The following is a 12,011-nucleotide window of genomic DNA, read 5'->3' on the forward strand; positions in this document are numbered from 1 at the left end:
TCCTAAGTAATATCTATCTATTTATAAACAGAGGAATATGAATTTTGTACAATATGTCACAATATGCAAAACAGAATAAATTAAATGCCGACAGTCTAAAAATAAGTGAATTAAAACAAGTAAACCTAAGTAATTAAGTGTTGGACTATGCTACAACAAAATAAATGGGAGCACAATTGTGCACAAAAGCACTGATGACCACAGGCAGGAACAACTGTATAAATACTGTAATTATAAGATTAAATTAATATTGAGAACAAAGAGTGGACAGAGAGAGGCATGTAATTATTCGAGAGCTTGAGCAAATAAACCTTAGTAAGAATAGTTTATTGTCCGATTTGTGGCGTTTATTTTGCATCTGGAGCAGCAGGTTGTTATAGTAGTAAGGGAAGATGAAGATGAAGATGAAGAAGAAGGAGCAGCAGCAGCGAGAGTGTCTGAGGTTCAGCTGTAATCTGCGCCTGCCGTCTGGATGTCATGTCCATGTTTCTTTCACATGATGAAGCTCTCGTCCCCGACCGTCGCTGGCTGATGAATGGACAGAATGCTCGGTCAGGGAGCTGTGATGCTTTGAACGCTCGGTCCATTTCTCCCTCCACATGGGGCAGCTCCCACCTAAACGATCGACTCAAAACATAACAGCAGGCGGCGGGAAAAGAGGGAAAGAATGGAGGGCAAGAAAACAAGAGGTGAAATGTAGACTTTAATAAAACTTTAATACAGGACACGAGGGAGGAAAGAACGGAGGACGAAGTAAAAAACAAGAACAGGAAGCAGATGGTACGAGGTAGGAAACTGTAAAAGGAGAGACAGTAGATAAACAAGAGTAAGAGGAATATTAATATAGGAAAGGAAGAGAAGAGGGCAGGTAAGGAGACGGAAAGGTCAACAGGAGAGGGACAATGGATGAAAGGAGGGAAGTAAAGGAGTGAACAGTTGAGAAAAGGAGGGTAAAAATACATGAAAAAAAATAGGAAAATGAGGGAGAGAATTGATGGTGGAGGAAAGAAGAGCCAAAATGGAGGGAGAAACTATAATATACAAAGAATAAAGAACGTAAATAAATAGTTTTGTGTGTATTTCTTGTTTGGTTGTGCATAGAAATAAAAGCTTACATAACGATTTATGATTGACTCCTGTTGACAACTACTTCAGTTAGCTTGATGACCAGTGTTTGACCAGCTGCAGGTGGATGGAAGTTACATAAACACATATGTTAATAATGACAATTAAATAAATATATGTAATTAATATAAACAAGTATTACATTATTACATGTATTTTCATCCAGCAGGTGTCACGGAATTTACAGTATACTGACTACAAAGGAAATGAAAGGAAAAAAGGTAGCGTGAGGTTATGTAAACACAGCATCCATGCTAAAAGTACTGCGAACTACACTTCCCAGAATGCCCTGCGCGAAGGTAGCGTGGACGTGTGCAGCTGTCAGCATACACATACTGCACCCTTCTATCTCTCTTTATCGCCAGGAATTGAGAACTTTGCCCTCGGTGTTGCGCAGTTTCTCTGTCGCAGGTGAAAGACATTCGCTGAGTGTTCACTCCTGTGAGTGAATGAGCCTCAGTGACGGTGATAATCCGGCGGGAGCTCGTCCCCCTGTACCGCTCGACTGCTGCGGAGGACTCAACAACGTGGATTACTCAAAGGTAAAAACGTCAAACACCTCCAGTGTGGAGTCTCCGTGTTTCTCTGACCCTCACACATGGCCACGAAACTGTCCCGACCACCTGCGACTCTCGGTTTCACTCGGTTTAACTCGTAATGAGTTTGAGCTGCTTCTCAACCGGAATTTGACTGAGGGCTTTTCAAAATAAAAGCACATGTAGCTTTTTAATGGTTTAGTAATACATTTTTAATATGAATACAAAAAAGGAATACCGACCACTTGGAGATTATTAAACTTAAAGGTCCAGTTTTAACATTTAGGAGGCTTTATTGACTTTATTATTTTCCATAAAATATGTATTTGTGTACTGACTCAAATGTGTGCTTTTTCATCTGTAAACATGAAGATGCCAGTATCTATAATAATGATTGCATTACAGCCTAAAATCTTACCGTCATCAAGATTCCTATCAACATTTTGAGCCATAAATACCTCTTTTGACATCATTTTCATTATGTTGCAATAGTCTTCATTGCCTCTGCTAAAATAAAGCTTAAAACTGTCTTTAAAAACTTGTCTTCCATATAGTTGTAATTACTTATCTGACTGTTTTCTCAGTCTGTTGTCATTCTTAGTTTGAGAATGATTCCCTGCAGTGGTTAAGAATCATCTTTAATAGAATAAATTATAAATAAATGAGTATAAAATTAAGATATTGTGGGTTATGAAGAGTCACGGCCACCAACAAAAATTAATGTCACTCTTTGCCTTTGAGAAAGTAATTACTAAGAAAAACAATAACACTGATAATGATCATTTTTATTCTGGTTAAGCTCAATGTTGAGAAAATTGCTACAGACTAATTGTTTTTGTATTATTTAAGTTCATGGTCAGATTTCATCCATAACCACATTCGAGAGATCATTTGTTTTTTTGTCAAAAAAACAATTAAATCACTCAACCGTTGTTAGGTTCTACCTCTCTCTTCAACACTAGAATAAGATATTATTTTTACACACACATTTGCTGCATTTATAGTCTTATTCCTTTTTTTATTTTATCTGCCTATGCTCCACCGATTTAATCTTTTTTTTTAAATAGACTTTTTGTTCTTATTTGGCCCCCAAAACATTGTTTTTAAGACATCAACAAACACGCTTTAAAAATAAACTGATTTCCTCAGAAGCCCTTTAGCAGTAAACACTGGACCCATCACGTTGTGTTGTTTTTACTTGCTTCTCTATCAGGGTCAACACATAATTGATTGAAAAATAGAATCGAACCAGCAGTGTAATATAAAATAAGAGGTCAGTCACAGTCCAACTGTGAGAGGAGTTACATTTCTTGTGGCTGATTTGTTTTGCCCCTCAGGCCCAAAACCCTGATTTGATTCCCCCCCCCCACAAAACAAAGTGAGGACACTGAAAGACCTGAAAGACACTTTGTTGTCTTTCCATCTCTGGCGTCATAGGACTTAAACTGGGAAACCACACAGAAGCTCCCAGCGTGTGACAGGGGGAGAAAAATGTGATTTGGGTTATGACAATCAGAATGATAAATGAAGTGTGGTGAAGTTCATGGAGTTTTATTACAGGCGGTGTAGCCCTTAAAGCAGAGGTCTCAAACTTGCAGGTCCGCAGGCCACATGTGGCCCCCTGACTCAATTTAATGCGGCCCACCACTTCCTATGAACTGGAACTGGCCCGTGAACTCCTTTACTTGTAGCTAGATTATAGACATAATATAATATTAAATATGATTATTAACTATTGTCATGAATGCTGAGCAATATTCTAAAAACAATAATACATTAGGTTCTATATGTATATATCAACCTTTTATATTTTATATCACATATAATGCACAATTATTTATATCAACGTTTAGTAAAAACAGTTTTTGTTCCATATCTTAACAAACACTTCTTCTGTGAAATATCATCATGAATATTGATGATTTTAAGGTAATTTCCTGGTCATGTGTAAATAGTTATACTATTTACACATGACCAGAGTGATCGCTCATTGGCTCCCAGGTCACTTGAGTTCAGGACCCCTGCCTTAAAGGGATAGTAACTTTTTTTTTTTTTTTGCATAACTTATTGTCAGATGGTCAGTGCTAACAGCACCATGTGTGGCCATAATAGACAAAATCATATTTGACTTAGGGGGTCCAGAAAGGCTTGAGCCGGCCCTGTTCTGCTGCCTCATCTATTGCGTTTAAAATGTGTTATTTTTTGACTTTTGACAGACTTGCGAAACAAGATAAAAGTTCACCAGCAGCAGTACTTATGTCCTTGTGAGTTAAAAATGCTGATTTTGTCTTTGGACTATAGTGCAGGAGAGTGAGCAATTTGCAAACTACAGTTTCCAGTCAGAAAAGACTGAAAGTTAAAGCAGGAAACATAGTACTAAGACATCATAGACATAAGCTGTGTCCCACAGCCACTTAATATCAGAATATAGTAGCAAAGGCCACATTTACACAATGACACCTTTTTGTTCATGTCTAATGTGTCCCTCACAGATGGACCTGACCCCGATGGAGGATTTCCTGAAGCACCTCTCCTTTCAAGACTCCAGTTTTTGCATCGCCGTGATCGCCATTATCTTCAACCCCCTCTTCTGGAATGTGGTAAGAACCGCCGTGGAATCGTCTTGTAGATGTTACGTCTTTCGAAGCGATCTCATGCAGCCTCACACATGGCCTTCATCTTATATAAGCTCACTGCGGTCCAGGAATATAGACATGTGCAAACCTATGCAAGAAATGTGTTTCATTAAGTCATAGTCAACACCCCATGATATCTCATCAGACATGAATGAACACATATTCATTGCATGCAGTATCATATTCAGCTAAGGAGACTCAGGGAGCGTTTGCAGGTGCAAGTCTGAACACTGTGTCCACACATGGGCTGACACGGACTATTTCATGGGCTGTCTTTGTCAAACCAAGGCAAAGTGTCCTGAAGGTGTCCCTGAGCCCTGATTACATCGCCCTCCCTCCCTCCCAGCGTTGTGTTTCACAGACAGCAGAGATGTCTGCATGAACTTAACAACTTAATCGGATATTGTTTTTAAACCTAATTTCATCTTCTGAAGATACGTACTGATTATAGTCGATAGCTAATGAAATGCACATCGCATTATCTCCCTTTGTGGAATCAGTGTGGTAGTATTGTTGACTGCTGTGCACGGTTGAAGAAGTTAAAGAGTGATAGATTGTGTATAAAATGGATTATATAATCCCCAAGTCCATTTGCACGTTGGCAAATGGACTTGGGGCAATTTAAAAACGAACATGTCCAATGTGTAGGAAATATGGTGCTTTTCCGTTATACAGTTCTAGCGCAACTCGACTCAGTTTGACTCTACTCTAATAGTTTTTTTTTCACTTTTCGATTAAAGATATATGCTTCGTTAGTACCTGCTCTGGCAAGATTCCAATCGAGATACTAAAATGCGACGTCGACAGACTGCCGGTCACTGATAGGTCAGAGAGTGTTCTCACTGGAAGAGTCGTGAGCGCGACGTCCGATGCAGGAATCAATCACCAAACAATGCTGAACTGTAGATCAGTTAAAAAGACTTGAACAAATCCTGCAATCATGCGTTAATCTCCAACCTTTAGCAAGGCCATTTCTAAAATCTCAATATTTAACAGAGGAGGTGTATTTAGCGACAGCACTGCTGAAAGCCAGCGATTGTGAGCCGAAACGCAGCCCGTCCAGTGACTCTGTCAGACGTCACTGGTCATGCAGAATGTGCTAAACTAATGATTCAGTAGCACTAAAAACAACTGCTCTCCTTGTCCCTAGTTTGTGTGTTTGCCACATATTAAAGGATTGATTATTCAGATTCAGATTCAGAAAACTATATTTATCCCTCGAGGGGCAATTCAAGGGCAAAGTGTGGATCATTGAGGGATACAATGTAGGACATCGAGGAAAAGTGCAGTGGATATAGTGTATCATGTCGGCAGGAAAAGCTTCTGCAAAAAAATGAACAGCACCGGTGTCAGAATATATTTTAAGAGCTAGTGAAAGTAATGCAGGGTTCACAGCGCGTTGATCGAACAGGAGCAATTGACAAGATGCATTCAAGAAACCTTGTAAACATCATTTTTATAAATGCAATCATTGATATCAATGATTGTATGAATTGTTGTTTTAAATGACTCTAGAATGACTTTTTTATATCAGTGGAGTGGCCATGTTTTTACAGTTGACCAACTATAAAGATCTTTTGTTTTAGGGTTTTTTTGGACGCTAACTGAATGCCACATAGATTCACTCACACACTTTGGATCTTTGGGTGAAAGGGTGACCTTGGACTCAGTTCACCCCTCATCACACCTCATCACACAGATACTGTGTGTCTTTGTACAGTACAGCACGTGATCTTAAATCACCCTTTTTGTGCATTGTGGCGGAAGATGAGCTGTAACTGGCTGTAATGGGGGGTTATTGAGGTAAACTTACTTAGATAGACAGGTATTAAGAAACCTTTCTTCTTGTTTGCTTGAGCTACGGAAAAGGTTCCCCGCTTATATTGAGGTGGTGGCGTTTCATTTCATTTGTCATCTCCCATTGATTTCTAATGTTCCAAGTCACATGTCTTTTGCACGTGAGGGCTGAGATGACAGCCCTTTTGATGAATGGAAGAGGTAGTGTGTGTGTGTGTGTTTCTTGCGGTCATTTGATGCGGGCAGGCCACACTGTTGCCTTGTTCCACTGGTGTCCATGTGTTGCATGTGCTGTGCTTTTACCTCAGTCCTGATGACCTTGAAAGTATAGTTTGTACAGCAGGAAACATTTTCTTCAATTTTTTTAAGCGGCTGTGTGAAATACAATTTGACTCTTAAGCTGCTCAGTTGAAATTCTTTATTTTTACTAGTAGATCATGCACTAAAATAATAAAATAATAAAGGGTGAAGCATCTGTGCTTACTGGTTCCTCCAAATTGTCCCACTGAGAACAAGTCTGGGTTGTTCTGGTTTACTTTATTTGCACTGAACACAGTGTCGTGTGTGTGTGTGGCTCAAGATGTACCATCTCCTAAGCTTTTTCTTTGTCACGTGGTGCAAAATATTTACATTTAAGAAGCTAAAACAATCAGAAATCTTGTTTTAATCATGAAAAAAAGCTTCATCGATTCATGGAGTAATAGTTTCAGCTCTACATATACACATTTTCTGTTAATAAAAGTGCGCCTGTGACATTTGTTACATTTGGTATTGGATATTTGGCTTTTCGCTGCTGCTGTATACACACAAACGCTCCCTCATTCAGGTCTGATAATATTGCGTGACAGAGACTAAAAGTATGCAGCGTACAAAGGATGTAGATGTTGCTATGGTCACTTTATGCTGCGAAACCACAGGGTGAGTCCGTCCGTCCCATTCCACTCACTGATTCTCCCGCTCTCAAAAGGTCATTATGTCACAGTGTCGCTGGCACACTGACCTCCAATGTCACCAGCAGCCATGGTGACCATTATACTGTATGTGTCTGATTTTAAAGCCAGAATCACTAAAAGAATGTTCCAAATATCAGTTAACAGTTGATTGTTCCGCCACACACACAAACCAAATATTGATTAGATCTTGATTAGTGTATCTTCTGATGAATCACGGTGTTTGATGTTGTGTGTGAGGCCCACACAGTGACTCATCCACAGAGTCTTTAAAAGCCTCTGGAAAGAGCAGATGCACTTTGGCAGACTGTTAAATTGTCTGTCTGCCTGTCTGTCTGTCATTGACATCAGCATTTCTATCAACTTTGGTCATTCCGTGACTTCCGAAAACTCCTCAGCCAACCTGACACCGGAGAGCGTGGTTTTCAAAATTGGAGGTATTCGAAAACTGTGGCTTTTATTCCAGCAGTTGAAATTACCCTTACCTTTTTTTTTTTTTCTTAACGGACCCTGACCATTGCATTGAATTGTGGCTTTTTGTGGTATCATTTGAACATCCTGTTTTTGTAAAAGCTTTGTGATTTTGTTGACACTTGAGGAGTCAGCCTGTCTCATGGTTTTCAGCTCTGGTTGCGTTCACCGTATGGGAGCCACTTTAGTTCTGTTGCTATTGTGAGCCATTTTTCTTCCCCTACAATGCATGTTTTCCCGTTTTTTATGTAATACAGTAAAGTACAGGGCACACACTACCATTCAGAGTGGCCCACAGGCTGTGTAATATCTCTTATCTAACAGGTGCAATGCATCACTTCCTGTTTGACTCCGCTGGTTGTGCCCTATTGGTTGAGAACTGGGGCAGGAAAGATATTAACATGCTTCAAATTCATCGTGAACATAATGCCCAGCGTGATAACAATGTAAAGGTATAATTCCTAAGTGTCATTATCAACACTGACTCTTTTTTGACCACTTGGCAAAAGGCCTTGTACCTTGTAAAATCTGTGTCTCCTTAAGTCTGCGATATCTTGAGAATGCATTCATGGTTTTATCTTGCCATCAGATTGCCTTCATGAGCCTGGAAACTGAAGTTTTGGACTGTACTCTACCAAACTGATTGATTTGACAACATGGCATTACAGGAGTTGTTTTAGATCTTTCAAGGTGACATACACTTAACAAACGAGGCAGCAGTTGACATTACATGTCATTTAGCAGACGCGAGGGGTGGAATCGAACTTGCGACCATGATGTTTTTCGCACATAGGGTACCGGTCTTAACCACTGAGCCCCGCCACCCCCAGTTGACCAGCAGCTCCTGTGCCAGAGGGTCAAAACTCTTCTCTTCCACCAGAACTGGTGGTTCTAATGGCGAGAAAAAGCGGTGAACACATCTTCAGTGTCTATTCTCGACACTTTTCATCATTGATCCTTCCGGTGCGACTCCTCTCGGCGTCTTTGTTTCCTTCCTTATTCTTGCTTCATTTCTGCTCCAATTCTTCCGCTCCCCACTGTTTGCTGCTCTCAGCCTGTCCTGCCGCTCTCATCCATTGTCAAAAGCGGGGTCAGTGAATCACACAGTCGTGATTGTCTTTTTTTTTTTTTTGGTTCCCCTGCGTGACGAGGCCTTCGTCTTTCTTTGGTTCTTATGGCTCACTCAAACGTCTGTGTGTCTTGTCTTTATTACCTAACAGACTTTGTTAAGTCAATAATAAGCCAAAAAAAAGCTAGTGAAATGGGGTAATTTTAGCCAGTTTCATTGCTGTGGACCAGTGTAATCAGCCGTTTTTTGGGGGTCACCTTTCCGGCCAATTGCCTGCCTTGCATACCATGTTGCAACACCTTTCATGAATCCAGCCAGAGCAATAAAAAGTCAAGAAAAAGAGTCCATAAAAATGGATGAGGCCATTAGACGATGACTCTATTGGTTTTTATGTAAGGAAATGACCATAATATTCCCCAGTGGGATTTCAGTCAGTGAACATTTTCCCCTGGAAAAAAAGGTTTTAGCGTCAAGTGTAGTTTCAGGACTTCTTCAGTACAGCATGATGTCAATATTGTAAATGATGGCTCCATTTAAATCAGGGGTGTCAAACTCATTTTTGTTCAGGGGCCACATACAGCACAATTTGATCTCAAGGGGGCCGGACCAGTACAAATAGTAAAATAATAGCATAATAACCTATGAACAATAAGAACCCCTTTGTTTTTTCTCCTTTCTTTTACATTTACTGAACGATAATTTTACAAAACATGAAATTTCTTGAGAAATATAAGTGCAATTTCAACAATATCATGCCTAAATGTACTATTTACACAGCACACTGGATCTATAAAGGCACAAACATTTAGTCACGGGTATCTGGAGCATTTGACATTATGTTTAGATTAGTGTGAAATTTTAACAAATTCATCCTGTGGGCCGATTGGACCCTTCTGGCCCCCGGGCCGTATGTTTGACACCCCTGATTTAAATGGACAAAGCACAGCGTGTATTGAGACACGGACGCAATGTGATTGACAGCTCGAGCCGTGCAGTAGGTTCATGGTGTCGGATGTAGGTGTAGGAGCTCATTCAGGCACAAATTCAGGAAAATGGAGGACATCCCCCAGATGGATTTGCACAATCGTTGAGAAGAGCCCATGTGCACGCCTTTTAAATGACAGTCTGGTTATCCCGATCAATGTCATTGTATGAATAATGGATCCGCGTTGTTGCACCGCCACACTGCGGACGTGTCCTCGCTCACAAACAGGCTCAAAGTAGGCCTTTAACAGTTTTCTTGTTACATGAGCCTCGCGGTCATAAACCCAACTTTTTAGCTTCGGCTCTTGACTCGCAGTGGATTCTGCATGATAGCCTTGTGATGAGTTTCACTTTGCTTTTGTAATCAATGTGTTTTGGTTTTTTTTTTTTAGTTCAAATCATCAGCCGCTTACATAAGCGTGTCTACTCCGTCAGTGACACTGAACTTTGTCCTGCAGGCATGAAAGGGGTATTTAGCTAAATCACTGCCTTGTTTTTCAGCAGCTGATTTTGGACTTCGCTGTACAGTCGATGTTTTTCAGAAAATCAGAAAAGAAAAATCAGAAAAAGTTCCATTTGAATCAACACTTTCTATGATTTTCTGACATTTTATGCACCAAAAAACTAATAATTAATGTTGCATCCCCGAATAGGATAATTGAAAAGACGTACATAATCTCTGTGATGCTTACATTTAGTTAAAACTGCCTCTAGTGTGTTAAAAGTCAACTCAACTATATTTTGCTTTCCTTAGTTCAATGAAAGTAAAAAAAATAACCCTGACACAGATGACAAATCCAGCTGCAAGGTAACTTTGAACTCATTAAATATGTTCCACATTAGAGATTCATTTAACTAATATGAGGGAGGGGAGGGTTTTTCTCTCAGGCCTTTGACTTTTTTCATTACATTTGTGCACTTTTGAGTTTTTCTGGAACGAGTCATTGTGATGGAGTTTACACTTAAAGTTCTCCGGTGGAAAAGTAAAAAAGTTAAAGCCACAAGTGAATTTAAACCTTTCTTTTTTTAATCCACATTATTTGCATCTTTTATATCCTTGCAAACTTGTTTCCTGGGCAACAGAAACAGTAAGAGGAAATTAGGCACATGATATGAATTAGAGATCAACAGATGTGTACTTATTTATAGCTTATTTAATCCTTGTAAATAAGTGCAGCGAATATTATGGTCAATGGTAATCCTTTTTGTAGGCAAATGACATTGAATAACAATTTAATAATAATACCAAAACATACACTTATATTGTATCATTTAAATTGAATATTTATAAACTAAACATTAAATACATGGAACTGAATGAGAAAGTTTTTGTAAAGTAAACTTGTGGATGAAATAATAGTGTTTTTTTACATATGTTACATACTATCCATTAAATTCAGCCGATGCTGATTCCCGCACGATTCCTCATTCAAATCACATCAGTTCTCTCTTTTCTGGAAGGCACAGAAGATCAGGCTCAGCAGATACCTTAACAGTTTCAGTCAGATCTGCTGCTAAATGAGACAAACGCGTTAGATAAATGTCACGGTGACACCGAGGCTCCGGGGAGAGCGGTTCGCCTGCTACTACTTAATCTCCACGTCTTAAGCTGACATCTCAGCTGGAATCGAGTGCACGTCAGGCTTTAGATAAGAGCGTGTGGGAACAGACTGTGTAACCACAGCTGCACGAAGGCTGCAGTGCAAGCACTTTTCTGCTGACCTTCACATAAAGAGGCAGCAGGTTCAGCGGGAGAGGCTTGAACGAAATTGTTAGAAATCGCATTGGAAATGATCTATTTTTGAAACCGCTGAAAAGGAGGTGACTTGCAAACTGGAGCGTCTGATGTAACATGAGTGTTTTCTTCCGTCTGAGGGCCAGAATTGTTATTCATAGCTTAAAAATAATCACAATGGGTGCGACAGAGGCAGATACAGTTAGGGATGAGCTGATATTATCCAAACATCCGTAAAAATGTAAATAAAAATCGTGTTTATTAATTATTTTATGGAAGTATATGGAACATGTGTTACACAGTTGGAGAATTATAAGCTTAAAAGGTGTAAAATCAGACTGATATCGGCGTCATTAGATACTTGAGGTTGTGATATCAGTACCGTAAAAGTGATATCTAGCCATCCTTTGATACAGTAGTATATCATAATTCCTAATCCTAAATATGTTGCCACTTTATCTACAATGTAGAGATAGCAATGCTGAGATGGACCTTGATTGGTGTCAAAAAACATCTAACTGTGACTTTTCTGACGTACTGCAGTTACGATCCGACTTGCAATGTTATTTTGTTTAAGTCACGCTGCACCTCAATATTCACTGTGTTGTAGATTTAAAATGCGATTAAGCGTTGTAAAGACTTGACTTGACTTAACATATTAGCTAATATACTCTAATGCAAGAACTTCCATAATATATAATGGGTATG

The 12,011-nt window shown here is 39.5% G+C and overlaps 1 protein-coding gene and 1 long non-coding RNA gene across 3 annotated transcripts in view; one reads left to right on the forward strand and one right to left on the reverse strand.

Moving 5' to 3' along the window:
• Nucleotides 1–308: 308 nt before the first annotated feature.
• Nucleotides 309–1,799, reverse strand: LOC122759141. 2 transcript variants are annotated; one of them, XR_006358239.1, is made up of 2 exons: nucleotides 1,685–1,799; nucleotides 309–1,182 (listed from the first exon to the last, which is right to left on the reverse strand). It is a non-coding gene; the product is annotated as an uncharacterized LOC122759141 (long non-coding RNA). The 2 variants fall into 2 exon arrangements; XR_006358238.1 differs by lacking the exon at nucleotides 1,685–1,799 and adding an exon at nucleotides 1,276–1,341.
• The window catches only part of pemt (phosphatidylethanolamine N-methyltransferase), a 64,101-nt gene continuing 53,502 nt past the window's right edge, over nucleotides 1,413–12,011 (forward strand). The window contains exons 1-2 of the mRNA XM_044013725.1: nucleotides 1,413–1,667; nucleotides 4,154–4,261. Coding sequence (XP_043869660.1) covers nucleotides 1,575–1,667; nucleotides 4,154–4,261 — 201 coding nt within the window. The 5' untranslated portion in view covers nucleotides 1,413–1,574. The remainder of the gene's footprint in view (nucleotides 1,668–4,153; nucleotides 4,262–12,011) is intronic.

This window comes from Solea senegalensis, linkage group LG18, assembly GCF_019176455.1.
Source record: "Solea senegalensis isolate Sse05_10M linkage group LG18, IFAPA_SoseM_1, whole genome shotgun sequence".
NCBI lineage: Eukaryota > Metazoa > Chordata > Actinopteri > Pleuronectiformes > Soleidae > Solea > Solea senegalensis.